At 44.2% G+C, this 22973-nt stretch overlaps 1 protein-coding gene across 1 annotated transcript in view; it reads right to left on the bottom strand.

Annotated features, from left to right (window-relative positions):
- Window positions 1-16022: 16022 nt before the first annotated feature.
- The window catches only part of gfra2a (GDNF family receptor alpha 2a), a 158691-nt gene continuing 151740 nt past the window's right edge, over window positions 16023-22973 (bottom strand). The window contains exons 8-9 of the mRNA XM_017684572.2: window positions 22205-22252; window positions 16023-19936 (exon numbers count right to left, since the gene is read on the bottom strand). Of these exons, the coding sequence (XP_017540061.1) occupies window positions 19811-19936; window positions 22205-22252 (174 nt within the window). The 3' untranslated portion in view covers window positions 16023-19810. The remainder of the gene's footprint in view (window positions 19937-22204; window positions 22253-22973) is intronic.

Here is a 22973-nt window from a genome sequence, read left to right as displayed (position 1 = left end):
TAGCCTTGGACTACTCTGACCACAACCTTCGATTTGCCCTCAATAAATCTCGCTTTTCTCACCTCATCGCTCCACGTTACGTATATTCCATAGTCATGTAGTGATTATTGTAGTTAAAATGACAGAAAAGGTGGCCTCAGCCTTTAGACACGACTGTGGGGACGAGCTCTTCTGCGGTGCTGGGAGTTCTACGTGATCGATTTAAAAACCAATGTTGCTGAATTGAGGCTCAAGAAGGTGGAACTGTTCAAATGACGTATTGATTTATTTTGAAATAGAAATAAATTGTAACCATAACCTGCTTTTAAGTATATCAGTAAACGCTAGGGATACAAAATTGGACCTGTCTGTAGAACGACCCATTCTACAGAAAGTCTGGTTCCATTGACTTCCATTAAAAGTAAGAACGTTTTTTCCTTCTCCTGCAGATTTACCATTTCGGAGATACGAGGTTTTGTTCCCACACCAGCCATACGTTGATATATGGCTGGAATATATGTCCCATATTTAATGTCATGTATTTTACGCCCACGTGACGTCATATTTACTTTCTTCCTTTTATTAGCTTTGAATATCTCTAATATTTTGGCCTCTTCACCGTCACTTCACTCATATCTTCATCATCAGCTTCTCGTGTGTCCTGATTTCTTTTCTCTCTCTTTCGCTCTTCTCCTCTTTTCTTTTTCTTTCATTCAGTTCTCTCCCTTTCTCCCTCTCTTCTCTTTCTCTCCTTCTTCACCTGCACTCCAATGAACCTGCAGAACAGCAGCTCCTCCCTCCGTCCCCCTTTCAGTCTGATCTGGCAGGGGCCGTGAATAATTGATTAGCATTTAGAGCTCTGTGAAGTGTGTGTGTGTGTGTGTGTGTGTGTGTGTGTGTGTGTGCGCGTGTATTTTTGCCTTTGTGGGGTCTGAATCCCCCCACACGCTGCCATTAAAAATGATCTGAGCAGCAAGTTCATTTTTGCCGGTTAAATATCAACATAACATCATAATAAACACAAATAAGAATAGATTCAGTTGATTGATTGATGATTGATTAGAGGAGATCAAATGTATGATAATCCACTCACATAGGGAAAGAAAATGAGTGGAAACACATTTTCCCAAACTTCACTAAATAATTAACAGCAACAGAGAAAACGTGTCTCCTAACAACCACCTGGAAGACCTGGTCGACACCAGAACTACCCCCATCAGATAAACAGCACTGAAAGCTTTGATCTCTGAGAGAGAGGAGAAGATCAAGCTGCTTCAGATCTGAAAACATCCACAGGTGTTTCTGTCCATCCTTCCACTGTGAGAAGACCACTCAGCGCTGTGGGTCTGAAAGGACGTGTAGCTGATCAAGAAGAACCTCACTGAGAAAAGGAGACGGACACACCGAACAAAGAAGCTGGACGATGGACTAACCACTCCAGAGTCCAGCCCTTAACACCACTGAATAGGTTTGATTACCATCAGCCAGCTTCTCTGACTGAGCTTTGGAGGCGTGTCTGCAGGTTCTTTGAGGAGCTGGAAGTGAGGCTCCTGAGAAGAACGGGAGCTGGAATGAAGGGAAAGAGCGACTCACTGACCTCACAGCTGAGAGGAGACTTAGGTGTTCAGGATTCTGTGAGATTTCCTGTGAAAAGTGTGTTTTCTGCTCAAACTGCTGTACAGTTCGGTCTCAAAGAGAGCAGGTGTGTGAGAGGGATCAGCCCTGTGAGTGAGTGTGTGTGAGTGTGTGTGTGGGTGTGTATGTGAGTGTGTGTGCGCGAGTGTGTTACTGGAGTGTCGTGTTCAGCTGAAACACACACAGTCAGATAAGCTGTATCACGTCCTGCTGACTCAACACGTTTCACTTTCTGCACCTTATCCCACACACTTACATCCCCCTTCCTCCAATAGACCACACTATGGATCATTACTATGGGAACCCAATGAGAGAACAAATACCTGCTGTTGGAACAAAACCTCGCATCTCCAAAATGATAACTTCACAGGAGAAGGAAAAAACCTACTTTACTTTCAATGTAAGTCAATGGAACAAGACCTTTTCCCTAACCCATTCTACATGAAATTTACACACAATGTAAAGACCAACACAGCTTTTCAAATGATGCCAAAAACTGAAAAACGTCAAAAATGGAAATACAAGGTTTTCTTCTGACAACAGCAACATTTCTATATAATATTATAGGGATGCAGCGATACCAGTACTGGTATTAGGTATCCGGTTGAGGCCATGCTCATTTACTCATAAAAATTCACCAATAACGACATTCTGATATGAAGAAGGAGGCTCTGGTCACAGGAGAGAAATGTTTCTAACTTTGTGGAGGTTGGACACAAAGGCCCAGGCCCAGGCCCAGTCTTAGTTTTACCCCTACCCCTTGTTTTTGAGTGTGGTAAACTACGACATCACATGATTTTGCCTCATGTTTATAATTGTGGACCAATTTTGGTGTGAATGTTGTGGACCAACACTGTAGTTTTGGGACACATTCATTAGTTCTACCTACTTTACAGTGTGTGGGCCAGATCTGGGCCAAGGACCCAGCCAGAACAAACAGTGGGTCAGACAAATTTTGCTAACTGGGAATAATCATATAATTAGCTATGCAGCTGGATGCACAGCTGGAAATGAGGAAAGTTATACAGAGTCTTGAGGACCCTCACTGTGTGACAAATACAGTTGTATACTTTCATCCTTGGTGATGAAAGGCTTGGATGCAGCTGCTCGGCCATGGAAACCCATTCCATGAAGCTCTCTACGCTGTTCTTGAGCTGATCTGAAGGCCACATGAAGTTTGGAGGTCTGTAGTGATTGACTCTGCAGAAAGTCGGTGACCTCTGCGCACTATGCCCCTCAGCATCCGTTGACCGCTCTGTCATTTTACGTGGCCGACCACTTTGTGGCTGAGCTGCTGTCGTTCCCAATCGCTTCCACTTTGTTATAATCCCACTGACAGTGGACTGTGGAATATTTAGTAGTGAGGAAATTTCACGACTGGACTTGCTGCACAGGCGGCCTCCGATCACGGCACCACGCTGGAATTCTCTGAGCTCCTGAGAGCGACCCATTCTTTCACTAATGTCTGTAGAAGCAGTCTGCAGGCCTAGGGGCTCGGCTTTATACACCTGTGGCCATGGAAGTGACTGGAACACCTGAATTCAATGATTTGGATGGTGAGTGATACATTTGGCAATATAGTGTATCAATCATGCTACAGTAGTTCTGCGATTAATATGTAATATGTGATATAACTGAATGATTGTGAGGTCAGAGGTTTACAGGCTTACAGGCCTTTTCTGCTCTGATTTAACATCTATTTTCATCTTTCAGTGTTATAAATATTAAAGAAAGGATGTTGCAGGTTGTGAGGAATCTGTTTGAAAATGGTTACCATGGTGATGTGTTGTAAACAGATAAACAAAGGTCAGTGCTGTCTATGTAGTGTTGATAAAGACAGCTGGTGAGAAATTGGATATTGCCGTGAGGCTGTACGGTGTTAGTATCTATATCTATATACATACCATATAAAATAAACTGAGATTTTTTGCCATGGGCCCCTGGCTGCCTGTCCCTCCTACTGCTGCTAGAGGTGTAAGCATTCATTGATCTGAAGGTGATGATTCAACAGCATCAGTGTTGGAACGTTAGGAGTTTAGTGAAGACTGTGAACAGTCATGGGGATAATGGGCATCCTTGCCAGTTCCCCTATTGGTAGTTCGGCATCGTAACAGTAGAAGGTTCTGTTTAGAACCATAAGTAACCTATTTTTCATTAATCTGAAGAGCACTTTCATGATGCAACGTACCATTGAATAATACAAAGGGTTCTTTGAGTGTTTATATAGGCTCTATATAGAAAGTAGAACCATTGTCTTTATTAAAGAACCCTTGAAGAATGGTTATATTTTAATGTGTGTGGTCCTAATAAGCTCCAGGTTCTAATTGTAGGATGTGCTTACTTCTGTTTCTGGCTCTTTAGTTCATATACATGCTGATGTCAATATATTACAAATTATTTAAATATCCATATTCTACTACAGTGTAACTACGTCCTTCCCATAACATTTGTGTATTCATGGTATAATTTTTTATTTCATTTTATTCCGAATCATACCATTTGGACCAGAATAATTGAATATTATTAGATTTCATGATGCACTGAATGATTTGCAGAAGATATTAACATGAATTATAATAAGTATGATTGATGTGTAATACATGACGTAATTGACTGAATGTGAGGTCAGCGGTTTGCAGGCTTCTTCACTTTCAAAAGTAAAGTGACCTTTTCTGCTCTGGTCCAACATCTTGTTATCTGAGTAGAGCAGCAGATGTGGTGCTTCACTGAAGGAGTTGTACCAAATCCGACTCTGTCCCTGCTCTGAGTCAGCTACATCATCCAGTCCTCACTGCGTGTATTCATCTCTTTGTGGGGAGTAAATCCCCCCAATCTAGTGAGAACATGAAAACTGCGTGGTTGTGGAAATGCAAGTCTGCTTGTCTAAACAAGACAGAAGTACAAATCCTGAAGCTGGAAACCAGGAGGAGTTTCTGAAGTCAGCTGCCTCAGAGCTGGAGCGGTGAGGTGTCTGCAGGTTTATCCATAGTAGAGTCGCTAGCTGTCTCCCCTAAAGGACTCAGGCTTCAGAGTGCAGCCCAGATGACAGCTCGCAGTTTCACAGCTTAAAGGAACACTTTGGCAGAAAAGCCCACATGAAGTTTTCTCTAGAGCTGAGAGACAAATGCAGGTACTAAGTAATGGGAGCTTATATTCCAGCGATTAGCATGGTGCTGAGTGTATGCCTTCATCACCACTTACACTCGCCTCAAACGTTGTTGTAGAAACCACAAGAATCTCATCAACAACAACAACATATTATTGTAGAGCATCCTCAATACCCTTATAATACCCCAATACCCCACCATATCCTCAATACGCTCATAATACCCTGATACACCACTATATCCTCTATACCCTCATCATACCCCACAGCATCCTCAATAGCCTTATAATACCCCAATACCCCACCACATCCTCAATACGCTTATAATACCCTGATACACCACTATATCCTCTATACCCTCATCATACCCCACAGCATCCTCAATACTGTCATAATACCCCAATACCCCACCATATCCTCAATACGCTCATAATACCCTGATACACCACTATATCCTCTATACCCTCATCATACCCCACAGCATCCTCAATAGCCTTATAATACCCCAATACCCCACCACATCCTCAATACGCTTATAATACCCTGATACACCACTATATCCTCTATACCCTCATCATACCCCACAGCATCCTCAATACTGTCATAATACCCCAATACCCCACCATATCCTCAATACCCTCATAATACCCTGATACACCACTATATCCTCTATACCCTCATCATACCCCACAGCATCCTCAATAGCCTTATAATACCCCAATACCCCACCATATCCTCAATACCCTCATAATACCCTGATACACCACTATATCCTCTATACCCTCATCATACCCCACAGCATCCTCAATACCCTTATAATACCCCAATACCCCACCACATCCTCAATACGCTTATAATACCCTGATACACCACTATATCCTCTATACCCTCATCATACCCCACAGCATCCTCAATAGCCTTATAATACCCCAATACCCCACCACATCCTCAATACGCTTATAATACCCTGATACACCACTATATCCTCTATACCCTCATCATACCCCACAGCATCCTCAATAGCCTTATAATACCCCAATACCCCACCACATCCTCAATACGCTTATAATACCCTGATACACCACTATATCCTCTATACCCTCATCATACCCCACAGCATCCTCAATACCATTATAATACCCCAATACCCCACCACATCCTCAATACGCTTATAATACCCTGATACACCACTATATCCTCTATACCCTCATCATACACCACAGCATCCTCAATACTGTCATAATACCCCAATACCCCACCACATCCTCAATACGCTTATAATACCCTGATACACCACTATATCCTCTATACCCTCATCATACACCACAGCATCCTCAATACTGTCATAATACCCCAATACCCCACCACATCCTCAATACGCTTATAATACCCTGATACACCACTATGTCCTCTATACCCTCATCATACACCACAGCATCCTCAATAGCCTTATAATACCCCAATACCCCACCATATCCTCAATACCCTCATAATACCCTGATACACCACTATATCCTCTATACCCTCATCATACACCACAGCATCCTCAATACCCTTATAATACCCCAATACCCCACCATATCCTCAATACCCTCATAATACCCTGATACACCACTATATCCTCTATACCCTCATCATACCCCACAGCATCCTCAATACCCTTATAATACCCCAATACCCCACCACATCCTCAATACCCTCATAACACCCTGATACCCCACTATATCCTATAGTGTAATGGGGATAATGGGAATAAGAATAAGATTTTCTTTTAAACAGTTTTAAACTGCACTTTCTGTCCGTATATTTTTGGAGTATGTGCTGTGCATGTTGTTTTTTTTTTTAATGATAGGATAAAAGAGGCACCTTATTGTTGGAGTATGTCACCCTGCAGTACTCTCACAGTAACCTCCAATAACTCTGCCAGGTGGGGAGTGCGTGAACGTGAGCGTGTGAGGCGGACGCTGTTTCACACTGGGTGAAAAATGCAGTTGTCAAACCGCGAACGCTGAGCCCTAAACACAGCCTCGGCGCAGCAGGGGGGCCGCGCCGGCCCGTCCGAGCCTTTATTAGAAATCACTCCTGACAGCACCATTAAACACCAGCACTCCGCACGTTCGGGTAAACGGAGGAAGCTTTTAGTCATTCCTCCCTCATCTCCACTCTCCAGGACGCGCTCAGATCCGGCTGATAAAATGCATGGAAGTCCTGATAAAGGAGCATTATCTTCCAGTGTGAACGAGCCAATCCGGCTGTCTGGGGGAGAAACGGGGCGCTTGTGCAGTCGGATCACGTTCTGGGGCCGAATGGAGTTTATGAATACACATTCTGTGCTCTGTAGAAAATAATTGGACCCTCAATTATGAAAGGGGCAAGAAATCCACAGAAAAAAACACATTGTTGATATTCAGCTGGCGTGGTGAGCTTAGTGAAGACGCATTTCGTGGTAGTGAAGTACTCATGTGAATAACTGAGCTTTCATTTCAAGTGAAACAAGACGTTAAACAGGACGAACACCTGGCTTCTCATGTTCTCATACGCACGGTATAAAAATGACAGCTTATATTAACATTTATGTCAGTATTGGGAATATATTATAAACACACCATGGCTATCACTTCATAACCTAGAAGCGCCATCTCCCGTAGCACCACCTTGCTGGTATATAGTTAGCGACTGCAGCCTTTTCAATAATGCATGGTTTGTGGATGGATCTTCTAGTCCTTACTCAGTGGTCCACACTTGGCTGGAACATTTTCATGTGCTGGACTAGATTTTACATAAGTGGACAGTGAGTGGATGTAGAAAGTAGGTGTTTCTAATAAAGCGGCCAGTGAGTGGATGTAGAAAGTAGGTGTTTCTAATAAAGCGGCCAGCGAGTGGATGTAGAAGGCGTTTCTAATAAAGTGGCCAGTGAGTGGATGTAGAAGGCGTTTCTAATAAAGTGGCCAGTGAGTGGATGTAGAAGGTAGGCGTTTCTAATAAAGCGGCCAGCGAGTGGATGTAGAAGACAGGCGTTTCTAATAAAGCGGCCAGCGAGTGGATGTAGAAAGTAGGCGTTTCTAATAAAGCGGCCAGTGAGTGGATGTAGAAGGTAGGCGTTTCTAATAAAGTGGCCAGCGAGTGGATGTAGAAGGTAGGCGTTTCTAATAAAGCGGCCAGCGAGTGGATGTAGAAAGTAGGCGTTTCTAATAAAGCGGCCAGCGAGTGGATGTAGAAGGTAGGCGTTTCTAATAAAGCGGCCAGCGAGTGGATGTAGAAAGTAGGCGTTTCTAATAAAGCGGTCAGCGAGTGGATGTAGAAGGTAGGCGTTTCTAATAAAGCGGTCAGCGAGTGGATGTAGAAGGTAGGCGTTTCTAATAAAGTGGCCAGCGAGTGGATGTAGAAGGTAGGCGTTTCTAATAAAGCGGCCAGCGAGTGGATGTAGAAGGTAGGCGTTTCTAATAAAGTGGCCAGCGAGTGGATGTAGAAGGTAGGCGTTTCTAATAAAGTGGCCAGCGAGTGGATGTAGAAGGTAGGCGTTTCTAATAAAGTGGCCAGTGAGTGGATGTAGAAGGTAGGCGTTTCTAATAAAGCGGCCAGCGAGTGGATGTAGAAGGCGTTTCTAATAAAGCGGCCAGCGAGTGGATGTAGAAGGTAGGCGTTTCTAATAAAGCGGCCAGTGAGTGGATGTAGAAGGCGTTTCTAATAAAGCGGCCAGCGAGTGGATGTAGAAGGTAGGCGTTTCTAATAAAGCGGCCAGTGAGTGGATGTAGAAGGCGTTTCTAATAAAGCGGCCAGCGAGTGGATGTAGAAGGTAGGCGTTTCTAATAAAGTGGCCAGTGAGTGGATGTAGAAGGCGTTTCTAATAAAGTGGCCAGCGAGTGGATGTAGAAGGTAGGCGTTTCTAATAAAGCGGCCAGTGAGTGGATGTAGAAGGTAGGCGTTTCTAATAAAGCGGCCAGCGAGTGGATGTAGAAGGCGTTTCTAATAAAGCGGCCAGCGAGTGGATGTAGAAGGTAGGCGTTTCTAATAAAGTGGCCAGTGAGTGGATGTAGAAGGCGTTTCTAATAAAGTGGCCAGCGAGTGGATGTAGAAGGTAGGCGTTTCTAATAAAGTGGCCAGTGAGTGGATGTAGAAGGCGTTTCTAATAAAGTGGCCAGCGAGTGGATGTAGAAGGTAGGCGTTTCTAATAAAGCGGCCAGTGAGTGGATGTAGAAGGCGTTTCTAATAAAGCGGCCAGCGAGTGGATGTAGAAGGTAGGTGTTTCTAATAAAGCGGCCAGTGAGTGGATGTAGAAGGCGTTTCTAATAAAGTGGCCAGCGAGTGGATGTAGAAGGTAGGCGTTTCTAATAAAGCGGCCAAATATTTATACATAATATTGTTTTCTTGTGAATAAACCAGCTTTAATGTAGGATTTTATTAGAGATACGATGAAGAAAACATGAGGAAAGCCTTTGTAGTGAAAACACTGTGGAAAGCGGTGTGATTTCACAGCGCTGTACGGCGGAGCTTTCTGCAGATTTGCACTCTGAAGATCATTTCTCTCCTCTGTCTCTGTCACACGCAGCTGTAGCGCTAAATGTGACCTGACACTACGCAGGGAATTTTTTATGAATGTTTTTCAGATTTCACACACACAGTGGAGATGACGGCTCTGCTCAAACTGCAGCTTCATTCCATTGGAAAAGCTTGAGTCCACCAATAAATCCAGTTTTCTCCTGTCATTGTGATTTTTTTCCGTTCATTTTTCCCACATTAGCGTTAAACCTGTCCCAGCTGACAGTGATCAAACTGACCCAACCATGAACCGCCTTTAAATGTGTTCTGTCTTACCTGCTGTTCTTCATAGACTGCTGGTAAAGATCCCATTCACCCTCAAACTGCAGAACACACTCGGTTTATATCACAATACCTACATTTAGAGTCGGTTATTCATTCAGCCTAATGAGAAACTGTAGAACAGACTCGGTTTATATCACAATACCTACATTTAGAGTCGGTTATTCATTCAGCCTAATGAGAAACTGTAGAACGGACTCGGTTTATATCACAATACCTACATTTAGAGTCGGTTATTCATTCAGTCTAATGAGAAACTGTAGAACGGACTCGGTTTATATCACAATACCTATATTTAGAGTCGGTTATTCATTCAGCCTAATGAGAAACTGTAGAACGGACTCGGTTTATATCACAATACCTACATTTAGAGTCAGTTATTCATTCAGCCTAGTGAGAAACTGTAGAACGGACTCGGTTTATATCACAATACCTACATTTAGAGTCGGTTATTCATTCAGCCTAATGATAAACTGTAGAACAGACTCGGTTTATATCACAATACCTACATTTAGAGTCGGTTATTCATTCAGCCTAATGAGAAACTGTAGAACGGACTCGGTTTATATCACAATACCTACATTTAGAGTCGGTTATTCATTCAGCCTAATGAGAAACTGTAGAACGGACTCGGTTTATATCACAATACCTACATTTAGAGTCGGTTATTCATTCAGTCTAATGAGAAACTGTAGAACGGACTCGGTTTATATCACAATACCTATATTTAGAGCCGGTTATTCATTCAGTCTAATGAGAAACTGTAGAACGGACTCGGTTTATATCACAATACCTACATTTAGAGCCGGTTATTCATTCAGTCTAATGAGAAACTGTAGAACGGACTCGGTTTATATCACAATACCTACATTTAGAGTCGGTTATTCATTCAGCCTAATGAGAAACTGTAGAACGGACTCGGTTTATATCACAATACCTACATTTAGAGTCGGTTATTCATTCAGTCTAATGAGAAACTGTAGAACAGACTCGGTTTATATCACAATACCTACATTTAGAGTCGGTTATTCATTCAGTCTAATGAGAAACTGTAGAACGGACTCGGTTTATATCACAATACCTACATTTAGAGTCGGTTATTCATTCAGCCTAATGAGAAACTGTAGAACGGACTCGGTTTATATCACAATACCTACATTTAGAGTCGGTTATTCATTCAGTCTAATGAGAAACTGTAGAACGGACTCGGTTTATATCACAATACCTACATTTAGAGCCGGTTATTCATTCAGCCTAATGAGAAACTGTAGAACAGACTCGGTTTATATCACAATACCTACATTTAGAGTCGGTTATTCATTCAGCCTAATGAGAAACTGTAGAACGGACTCGGTTTATATCACAATACCTACATTTAGAGCCGGTTATTCATTCAGCCTAATGAGAAACTGTAGAACGGACTCGGTTTATATCACAATACCTACATTTAGAGTCGGTTATTCATTCAGCCTAATGAGAAACTGTAGAACGGACTCGGTTTATATCACAATACCTACATTTAGAGTCGGTTATTCATTCAGTCTAACGAGAAACTGTAGAACGGACTCGGTTTATATCACAATACCTACATTTAGAGTCGGTTATTCATTCAGTCTAATGAGAAACTGTAGAACGGACTCGGTTTATATCACAATACCTACATTTAGAGTCGGTTATTCATTCAGCCTAATGAGAAACTGTAGAACAGACTCGGTTTATATCACAATACCTACATTTAGAGTCGGTTATTCATTCAGCCTAATGAGAAACTGTAGAACAGACTCGGTTTATATCACAATACCTACATTTAGAGTCGGTTATTCATTCAGCCTAATGAGAAACTGTAGAACAGACTCGGTTTATATCACAATACCTACATTTAGAGTCGGTTATTCATTCAGCCTAATGAGAAACTGTAGAACGGACTCGGTTTATATCACAATACCTACATTTAGAGTCGGTTATTCATTCAGTCTAACGAGAAACTGTAGAACAGACTCGGTTTATATCACAATACCTACATTTAGAGTCGGTTATTCATTCAGTCTAATGAGAAACTGTAGAACGGACTCGGTTTATATCACAATACCTACATTTAGAGTCGGTTATTCATTCAGCCTAATGAGAAACTGTAGAACAGACTCGGTTTATATCACAATACCTACATTTAGAGTCGGTTATTCATTCAGCCTAATGAGAAACTGTAGAACAGACTCGGTTTATATCACAATACCTACATTTAGAGTTGTTTTGTGTTTGAAAGGCAACCCTGCTGCTATACACTCTTAAAAATATCTACAACAAGGATAGTTCTTTTTTTAACAGGGTTCTATATTGATGCATCTGAAGCACTCCATCAAGTCTCCATCAATCTGAAGAACCCTTGAAGAACCATCTTTATTAAGCGTGTAGATTAGCTGGACTATTTCTGTTGTGTAACTCTTCTGCAGACATATCCTGCCTCACTTTAACCTGCATAGAGGTTCAATTATTCCCAGCATTGCTGCCCTGGCAACAGAAATTCCCTTCCTTCCATAGTGAGAGTATTCCATGAGTGACCAGTTTTTCCTCTGTCTTTCATATTTGAATATGAATATGAATAGTGTGGTGCTTCTGTGTCAGCGGCACTTTGAACAACCTCGTGTGGCATCAGAAAACAAACTACCTTTGTTCAAGCGGCTCTGCTCGGAGCTATGGAATGCTCCAAGGCTGTTAGGAAGGAGGTTAGGAAGCTTTTTTTTTCCTTAGTTTGATCTTCTGCCTGGAAGGGCGGGGCTCACTCAGACTCGTCTGCTTCTCTGCCGTCGCCTGCAGTCCTGTCTGCTCCTGCCCTGGTTGTCTCCTTGTACAGCTCCAATGTTGGCTTCCCACGCTGCTGCACTTCCTATGATGCTCCTTTGCAGGCTTCCCATGCTGCCTCAGTAATTGCATCCAGTGATAATCTACTGCTCCAGTGCTTTTCCAGGGCCTGCTTCCTGTTTTGCTCCACTGATGGTTTTCAGTGCTGACATCAATTGCTGCCCCAGTGCCAGTTTCTCATGCTCTTCCAGTGCTGACTTCCAGTGCTGCTCCAGTGCTGTTTTTCCTCACTGCTTTTCTGTCAGCACCCTGTACCGCTCCATTGCCTGCTTCCAGTGCCGACTCCCAGTGCTACTGCAGTGCCGACTCCCAGTGCTGCTCCAGTGTTTATTTCCAGTGCTGCTTCAGTGCCAATTCCCAAGCCTGCTGCAGTATAATTTTTCCATGCAACTCCAGTGCTGACTTCCAAGGCTGCTCCAGTGCCAACTTCCAGTATTTCTCCAGTTCTAACTCCTAGTACTACTACCTTGCCAGTTGTCCTTGCTGCTTCACTGCTGACTTGCAGGGCAGCTCCAGTGCCAACTCACAGTGCTGCTCCAGTGCCGGCTTCTTGTACTACTTCAATGTCTGCTTCCAGTGCTGCTCCAATGCCAATTCCCAGGGCTGCTACAGTACCATTTTTCCACGTTGCTCCAGTGCCGACTCCCAGTTCTGCTCCAGCGGCATTTGCCTGTGAAGCTGCAGTGCTGTTTTTCCTTGCTGCTCCAGTGCTGACTTGCCGTACTGCTCCCATGCTGCTTCAGTGATGCTCCGCTGTTCATCTTCTATGCTGCTACAGTGCCGTTCCTTGCTGCTCTTTCGTCAGCTTCCTGTGCTCCAGTGCTGGTTTCTTATACTGTTCCAGTGCTCCTCTGGTAAAACTAATCCAGCTCCAATAGGACCTTAGTTGCGCTCCTGGTAAGGTTCTGTCCAGTGTTTATTGTGCCTTTGGCTTGCCTTTTTTATTTTGATCTAAATGAGTGTACCTTCGTTTTTTTCTGTCTCTGGACAGTCACCACTCTGATTCATGTCCCCCCCCCCCAGTAAACCTCTCTTGCAAGTGTATTATCCTGCCTCACCCCAATCAATACAACACCACATAGTAAATCTGGGTGGGACCTTACATTACCTTACGTGTTTTAACTGATGCAAGCGAAACTGCACACTGACAACATCACACATCAATACTGAAATACAGGGCGATTCGAAAAGGTTCATCTGATTTCAAAACGATGTATTTCCCTTGTAAATCATCACAGATCACACAAAGTTTATTATGTAATTCTACAAGGTCTCAGTCTGAACCTCCTCCAGCTGGACGGACGACATCAACACCACAGTCCAACTCATCCCAGACTGGACTGAGCGTGTCGGGCATCGCTGCTCTCACGGCTCTTTCAGTGGGATTTCGGAGATCATCCAGTGCTGTGGAACCAGCGCCGAACGCTCTGAGCTGCTGGAGCTTCACTGCTGATGAAAATCCCGCTGCTCAGTTCTGACGGATTCACTCTGATTGACGTGGAGAACGCAGAACGCTCTGCTCAGGGGTCTCAGCTCCTCTCAGACTGAAGGAGCCTGTCGTTCATAACATCCTGTACAGCTTATAGGGGGCAACTGGTTCCTCAACATGACTTTGGATTCCTACAGAAAAATGACGGAGCGTTTTGTTGAGAAACTGAAACTGAGTCTCCTGGGAAAAAAGGAAGCTGGAATAAAGGTAAAGAGTGATTCACTGAACACTTTAGGCTGGTCTCTGACTTTTGTGCAGTGCTTCAGAGGAACGCGTGAAGCGTCATACATCAATATCGGCCGAATTATTCCCAAGCAACAAAGACGTTCACACCACACTCAGTGGAGATACGATGATATAGGACGTTAGACAGGAATAGGGGAGTGGTCTTCCTCCCAGGCTTCACTCACAACTCCATTCAAAGAGTTTGTCACTACAACGAAAAACAACACTGTGCACTTCCAATCCTGCAAAGCAAGCTCTGCGTTTATCCGATCACCCTTTTCACCGCAGCTCAGCAGGTTTCATAAAATCTGCTGGTTCTGCAGCAGGAGAACTCCGGATCGCCTGCAGGAATGTTAATGATCACGTATACTGCATGCGCCTAGCGCTGCTGAATGATGCATCACCAATTAAAACATACATATGCTGCCACTTCTGAATGAATGTTTAATGAACTGCTCCGTGTTCCTGTTCCTGAATACTGTTATTTACATAACCTCAGCATATGCGTATGTGTTCATTTGCTCCACTTCAGTGGAAATCTGCAACAATCCTGCGCTCACTGCATATTAATCTTCATCTTGTCTTCTCCGTACATGAGTCGCCTACTGCATTTTTAAAGGAGTAGTCTGGTTTTAATTGAATGTGCACTATTGTTCCCCTAGATGTAGTCAGGTTTGGTGTCTGAAGAGCTACGAGGCTAATGCAGGTGACAAGTAATAGAAGCCAAATGGACGTCCAGTTAGCATGGTCCTCCACTTGCTTCACACCATGCTGAGGAAATTCCATAGATTTTCCAAATTTTCCCAATAATTCAGCATGGGAGTGATTCAAAGTGGGTTTGGTGTGAGGTGGTCCAGACGTCTTTACAGTGGTCGTGATGGGAACCAGACGTCGCCACGACAACAACACAGATATAGACACTTTATTTACCATCCAGAACCTCCAGAGAACCTACACGAGTCTCCTGAGTTCATATGGAATGCTGATGATGGAAAATGGTGGAAAACCTGGAATAATACGTTTTCTCTGTGGACTATTTTGCCTCATAACACCCTGCATGTAATGTATCCCTCCACCATGAATGAATTTCAAGGCCAAAACTACACTCTTAAAAAAGACGACTCTTCAAGAGCTCTTTAGTAAAGACAATGTCAAGCTTGTCACAGTAGAAAAACTGCTAAATGGAACATTTTCGAAGAGGTTCTACGTAGTACCATGCTGTATGCAACACCTTCTCCATCGATGTGAAGAACCATACCACCATGCAAAGGGCTATTTGAGTGTTCCTGGTCCAAAACAGAACCGTCTTCTTTACTAATGAGCCCATCTTTTTAAAGAGTTTTTATCATAAAACAATGCAACCATAACCAGTTCGTGTGATCACTGTCTCTGAGGGAGCTTTTAGAGGTGGATGTCTGGTTCCTATCACCACCACTGTGACAAGCATGGGACATTTCACATGGAAGCGCTCAATGACTTTGTTTACATCTTAACTTGTTGAAAAACTCCTTTCTAAAGCTAAACACAGTAGAAACCATGTTGAAGCAAGGAATCGTGGTTGGTTAGTGTAGTGTGTAACACCTCTGCCTTCTACGCTGTAGACTGGGGTTTAATCCCCCACCTGGGGAACCCCCCTACACTAGACCAATAAGAGTCCTTGGGCAAGACTCCTAACACCACCCTGGCCTCCCTGTGTAAAATGATCAAATTGTAAGTCGCTCTGGGTAAGAGCGTCAGCCGAATGCCATTAACGTCGACGCCTGAACCCGTACATTTGTCCAGTTTTATCGACGCTAATTGGTCCTTCCTAAGCTTATTCACCACCAATCAGCATCTGCAATGTAGGTAATCAAGCTAATGCAGCTAACAAGTGATGTGGCAGACTGTACAGCAACACTGGACATCATAGATTGTTAATGAGGTTTTATTTTGTATACATTTCTATTCAAATATTAGACAGATTACACAATGGCTGTTAATAACTCGTCGCATTGGCACCTCCGCTCGTTCCTTAGGGTGTGTCTCCAATACTGAAACGTGTTTTCCTGGTGCTTTTGCAAAAACTGAACACACGATGCATAAAATAATGCAATCTGGGGCACATTTGGCAAGAAGGACATTGTAAAATTAAAAAGTTTGTTTTCACAAGTTTAACTTTCTTTAGCCCTCTGCGTTCACCTGCCCGCGTCTTTGGCGGATATCATCATTTAGTGTGGCCAGAAATTGATTGGCTCATACAGCAGCAGGCAAAAGTTTGGACACACCTACTCTGTGGTGTCGATTGTTGTCCACTATGCTGTCGCATGCTGGGGAAGCAGGCTGAGGGTGGCAGACGCCAACAGACTCAACAGACTGATCCGCAAGGCCGGTGGTGTTACGGGCGTGGAGCTGGACTTGCTGACGGCCGTGTCGGAGAGGAGGACGCCGTCTAAGCTGCAGGCCGTTATGGACAATGGCTCCACATGAGACACAGGAGCTCATTCAGTGCCAGACTCATTCTACCGAAATGACCACAGAGCGCCACAGTTGGTCATTCTTACCTGTGGCCATCAAACTCTATCACTCCTCCCTCAGCGTGTCATACTATGGTTTATCCGTGCAAAACTCAATACCTAACTGTCCATATGTGTAATGATAATTACGTGTGCAAAAACTCAGAGGTGCAATAATTTGAACTGCTTTAAAGAGTATGCTTCATTTTTATTATCACAGCCACCATCAGTTTATTGTATTCATACGAATTTTGTTTTAAATTATTAAAGTGTTTATTCTTTTACATGAATGATTGCAACTGTAATAACTGCAATTTCCCTCTGGGATCAATAAAGAATCCTGATTCTGATTCTCAAAAAAGGCTTTTCCTTAACTTTTCAACATTTCCGAATAATCGCAAAGACATGATAATAAAATACAAAAAAAAAGATAAATAAATAAAAACATGGGATGGAATTGCTTTGAAAGTAGGCCCACATTAATGCAGCCTTACATGCTCCTAGCGTTTTCTCAAGAAACATCAGGAGGAACCACCTGAGATGTTTTTCCAACAGAACTGAAGAACAGAAAATGACTTGGCAGGGCATCGCAAAACGAACGAACACAGGCATTACAGCTTGGCCAATGTATCGACTGGCCGATGACATAAGCCGATATTGACTGCTCATGGTTTTATTGGTGCTGAGCCAAGTATTGCTACTAATTAAGAAATTCTGAGATAAGTGGAAATTGTAACCATCACTAAATCAGGTGTAAATATATCTTCTGTCCTCCTGCGGCGGTGTCAGTGTCTCCAGAGCAGGGGGTCAGGTTCCAGCCCTCGTGGACCAAAGCACTGCAGACTTCAACATACTGTCTCATTAAACACACCTGATTCAGCTCATCAGCTCATCACCGATCTCCAAAGTGCTTTGGTCCAGAAGGTCCCCAGTTTGATATTCCTGCTCTAGAGTGGCAGCAGTATCGATGCTGTTTTCTGCCAGGCTTGGCCAGCAGTGGCACGGCGTTCAGGCAGGCCGTGTAGTCGAGCTCAGGCCTCAATCTCAGATCACCAGCTGTTACCGACTGATCTCAATCAGTTGATGGCCCAGCTGATCACCTGAGATGCATTCAACTGGCTCAATTCATCAGGGTGTTGTTTAAAGCTGCTTTAGTCTTGCTGCTTCCTCTGAAAGAACTTTGCGAGCTCCTTCTGTCTGGTGGTTTGCTTGGTATGGTAATTTTGGGGGTCCTTCTGCTGCTCTTCCTGCCTTAGGCTTTCCATGTGTGCACATGGAAGAGCAGGGAGGTCCCAAAACAAATCCAACGACTGCAAGTGGAAACATTTTCTCTGACAAAGTGGTCCTGACGGAAATTGAGCGCAGCGTCAGCTCAGGCCGGCCGTGATGTCGAGCTCAGGCCTCAATCTCAGATCACCAGCTGTTGATCTCAGTCAGCTGATGGCCCAGCTGATCGTCTGCTATGCATTCAACTGGCTAAATTCATCAGGGTGCCCGCTCCTGCCGGCCGGAGGTACGCCTATGGAGGTACGGTCATTCTGTTGCTCCCAGGAAAGAGAGATACCACCAAATCTAATTACCTCAAAAGGAAGCAGTACTTTTTCTGACTATGTGGTCCTGACTGAAAGTGAGCATAGCGTTAGTTCAGACAGGCCAGGAGGTCAAGCTTAGGCTTCAGCCATTCAAGAGCATGCTTGAATGTTATGTTCCACCTTAAATGCGGCACCATGTAAGGTGGGAAGGGAATTTTGAACGAGACGCTGAGCCGACTTTAGACTCGGATTGGGTTCAGGTCACAAGTTCAGCGGTATCGATCGGGTTAGGGCTTCAAATTTATACCTGTGAAGATGCCAACGCCAAGGTGAAGTTTGGTTGTATTTGTTAGCCTATTGATCAGTGGGCAAGACTGGATTCCAATTGGCTGCATGATGCATTTGCGTAATGCATGCTGGATATTGTAGTCAGATGTGCAAAAACGATGAAGCTACAGAATGCGATATATTGTGGCAAGTGACCTACTTTAGGCCAGGTTTAGGCCTGAATGACGATGAAAAGTACTCATTCAACTGGGTCCAAACTTTTGACTGGTGCTGTATGGTTTTAAGAGTGGGTGCAGGTCATAAACGCCCGAGGACACAGATTTAATAAGTGCATGTATAAGAAAACACACCCTAACTGCCACTCAGTCACCTCAGCAGAACTATAATTCCACCATTCGCTGTTCTCCACCTTGACGTAAAGACTTTACATAATAATCATGATCTGTACAGCTGAAAGGAAAAAAAAGAGAGAACATTTTCATATTCACAGACGGAAATTATACTGTACTCGTGGGCAGCCCATTAGAACCGTAAATCCACTTTAAACTAGAACAAATACTCCGCAAGTGCCAGTCCACCTCTTGATCGATTAGTACTTTTCAGAAGCGCTTCAACGTTTCTTTAATTTTTTTTTTTTTTTATATTTCTTTTTTTTTTCTTCTCTTTTTTATTTCAATCCGTCAGAAAAGCACAGAACAGGAACAAGAAAGCTTGTCAGCGGCGACACGCCCTCACACCATGTCGACAGGCTACAGATTTATACTTCAAACAACTTCGCATTGAAAAAAGAACCACGAGAGAAAAGTAATTACTCCTCCGGCGCAAAGGAGGAGAAAAGAAAAAGAAAGAAGGTGCTGTGAAAAAAATAAGAAAAAACCACAATGCGAAAAAAGCAGAAGCACCTGTCAGGGTGGAAAGAGTGCGAAAAAAATCCGTCAGAAGTCGGGGCTTGATGCGGAGGATTCGCGAGAAAAGGTGTCGGTCCAGAGTCGGTCAGCGGGTGGAACAGATCACACAAGTACAACCAAACATCCGCGAGAGAAGAAGCTGTACGGTAGACTCCCAGAAAGTCCACTAAGATCTTAGCCACGAGTCTACCAGGGCAGCAAAGCGCACGGTCAGTTTATTCCCAAGAGAACGTCCGAAGCGAGGAACGTCCACTTGTCCGTCTTTTCCGCCGCGGTTCTCACTCGCTGGGCACTTTAGTCTCGGATATGTGTCCCTCCGTTCTGCAAATTCCACCGTTTTCTTGGTTTCTTTCTCTTTAATTTGGACGCAAATAAAGCTGTAGTAGTAGAGAGAGGACACACGAGCAGAGAATTTGGTCGTTTGGAGATTTTGTTGACTGGTCTCGTAAGGTCCTGTCCTCGCGTCTCAGGCAGGTTTAGATAGCGAAGATTCCTGCAGTGTAAATCAACCACAGGATCCAGACGCCAACGCTGAGCTTCAGGCCTGGGCTCCGGTTCCTCGTGTTGAATTTTGGCACCACTGTTTCGGGTTCGATGAGAGCCTGTAGGAGAAAAGATAAACGAGTAAGCAGGAAAAAAATGGAAAAATCAGGCACACTCATTATTAGGTAGTCATATACACTCACCGGCCACTTTATTAGGTACAGTTCAGTTGCTCGTTAACACAAATAGCTAATCAGCCAATCACATGGCTGCAGCTCACTGCATTTAGGCATGTAGAGGTGGCCCAGACAACCTGCTGAAGTGCAGACCGAGCATCAGAACCGGGAAGGAAGGGGATTTAAGGGTCTTTGAACGTGGCGTGATTGTTGGTGCCAGACGGGCTGGTCTGAGTATTTCAGAAACTGCTGATCTGCTGGGATTTTCACGCTCAACCATCTCTAGGGTTTACAGAGAACGGTCCGAAAAAGAGGAAATATCCAGTGAGCGGTCAGTTGTGTGGGCGAAAACGCCTTGTTGATGTGAGAGGTCAGAGGAGAATGGGCAGACTGGTTCCAGATGATAGAAAGACAACAGGAACTCAAATAACCAACCAGAATCTCTGAGGAACGTTTCCAACACCTTGTTGAAAGTCTGCCACGAAGAATTAAGACAGTTCTGAAGGTGAAAGGGGGTCCAGCCTTTTACTAGCAAGGGGTACCTAATAAAGTGGCTGGTGAGTGTAGGTATAAAGGCAGTCACTGGGACAGACGTGGGCTGGAGGTTAGGGAACCAGCCTTGTGACCGAAGCTGACAGTATGTGACTAAAGTACCCTTGAGCAAAACACCTAACCGCCAACTGCTCACTGGGCACTGTGGATAGGGCTGCCCAGCGCTCCGGGCAAGTGTGCTCACTAGTGTGTATGTGGTGGTTCAAAATGCCCCTGTTGTGGGACTAATACATTTTTGTATGTATTATATTCACCGGTCAGGCATCACACTCTGACCACCTCCTCGTTTCTACGCTCTTTCTCCACTTTATCAGCTCCACTTACTGTATAGCTGCACTCTGTAGTTCTACAGTTACAGACTGTAGTCCATCTGTTTCTCTGATACTCTGTTACCCTGTTCTTCAATGGTCAGGACCCCCATGGACCCTCACAGAGCAGGGACTGTTTGGGTGGTGGGTCATTCTCAGCACTGCAGTAACACTGACGTTTTTATTCATTTTAAGTGATTTTAGCAACAAATATGTCAAATTTTCTCGCTTTGTTGGCTCATAAGGTCTTTGCAAGGAATCTGTTTGCAACCAGCCAAATAACCTGCCAGGACAGTGCGATCTTTTGATTAACTAGAATAGCATAAACAAAAAATGTAAAGAAATAAGATGTCACGATTGGCCCCTCCCAGTCCGGTCCATGTGCTTTTTGTTTACTTTTTCATCCATGTGCGTTTGTTTTGGTTTCCTAGTCTGGCCCCTTGTTTTGGTTACTCCGGCCCTGATTGTCTCCACCTGTGTTTCCACCTGTCCCTTGTTCACCCTTATGTATCTAAGCCCTGTGTTTTCCCCCGTCTGGTTGCTGGTCTTTGTCTGAACTGTCTGGATTGGTGGATGTGTTGTGTTCTCGTGGTGTTTGGGGTTTGACCCTGGACTGTTGTGACTATGACCCTGGATTTGGCCTTAATAAACGTCGCTCACCTCAGCGCATGCGTCCGCCTCCTCGCTCCCCATCGTTACATGGGGGCAGTCGTGAGCTGGAGGTTAGGGAACTGGCCCTGTGACTGGAAGGTTGCCGGTTTGATCCCCAGTGCCGACAGTCCATGACTGAGGTGTCCTTGAGCAAGACGCCTAACCCCCAACTGCTCCCCGGGTGCCGTGGATAGGGCTGCCCACCGCTCCAGGCAAGTGTGCTCACTGCCCCCTAGTGTGTGTGTTCACTAGTGTGTATGTGGTGTTTCACTTCACGGATGGGTAAAACGTGGAGGTGGGATTAAAGAAGTATCACTTAACTTAAGATAAACAGTTTCATAATATATCTCAAAATAGGACTTATTGAATATACTGACTCAGTCTGAGATGATGTCGCTTGAAGAGATCAAATTTTTTGCAGTGTAGTTTATTCTTCCCCTCCCAAATGGAAGCTAACAGTGGGAGACAGGCAGGCAGACAGGCAGGCAGGCAGGCAGACAGGGAGGCAGGCAGACAGGCAGACGTCGGTGATGTAAGTCATTCTAAGATGAGTGTAATCTCGTCTTCTTTCTGAGAGCAAACCAGTTAAAATTTAAACTCTGTGGCTGATTAAAAATGGATGGAATTACTCCCACGTCTTTAGCTGCGCTCTCTGCTCTTGGCTGCAGAAAAGAACCCGCTTTTCAACCTTGGCCCTTACCTCGTTACACCCGAAGCCTTTGGAGGGGCTGCAGGTCTCTGCGCTTTCCTGCAGGAACACAAAAACAGCACGATTCAGGATTCAGGATTCAGGAATCAGGAGAAAGAAGGGTTTAGCTTGGACTGTGGAGAAACACTCTGTCTTCTGTCTGTAATACAGTGTGGGAACGAGATAATTAAGTCTGGCCATGACTTTGTAAGCTGTGGGAACAAGATCATGCCTTATTGAGCTGTGGCCAAGGCTTCGTCCTCTCATTCCCACGCCTTACTAAGTCACGGCCACACACTGGTTTTGTTTATATGGGACGCCACCAACAGGGCTCCTCAGACTCCTCAGCTGTTTGATGGCTTACACTCTGTTTTAGCTTTGCAGTCAAAAGTTTGGACTCACCTGCTCCTTTCAGGGCTCTCTTGGTTCATGGTTTTTGTCGTCCCACACTTTTTGAGATATTGACACTATTGCAACTGTGGAACGTTCGAATGAATTTTCGTAAAAAATAATCGCTAAGGGACAGTTTTTTTTTCGTACAGCAATGAAAGTGGTGCATTTTCATTTATTTGTTTATGCCATAATTAACCATATGGCGAACCTAGCAGCACCACAGCAACCACCTAGAATCACCCTAGCAACCATCTGGGTTACATCAGAAACCACCTATAACACCCTAACAAACATCTGGGATACCACAGAACGACCGAGCAACACCTTAGCGACCACCTAGGATACCACAGAAACCACCACGCAACACCCTAGCAACCACCTGGGATAC

The sequence above is a fragment of the Pygocentrus nattereri genome, chromosome 29 (genome assembly GCF_015220715.1).
Source record: "Pygocentrus nattereri isolate fPygNat1 chromosome 29, fPygNat1.pri, whole genome shotgun sequence".
Taxonomy (NCBI): domain Eukaryota; kingdom Metazoa; phylum Chordata; class Actinopteri; order Characiformes; family Serrasalmidae; genus Pygocentrus; species Pygocentrus nattereri.
This window is presented reverse-complemented; position numbering and strand designations above follow the sequence as displayed.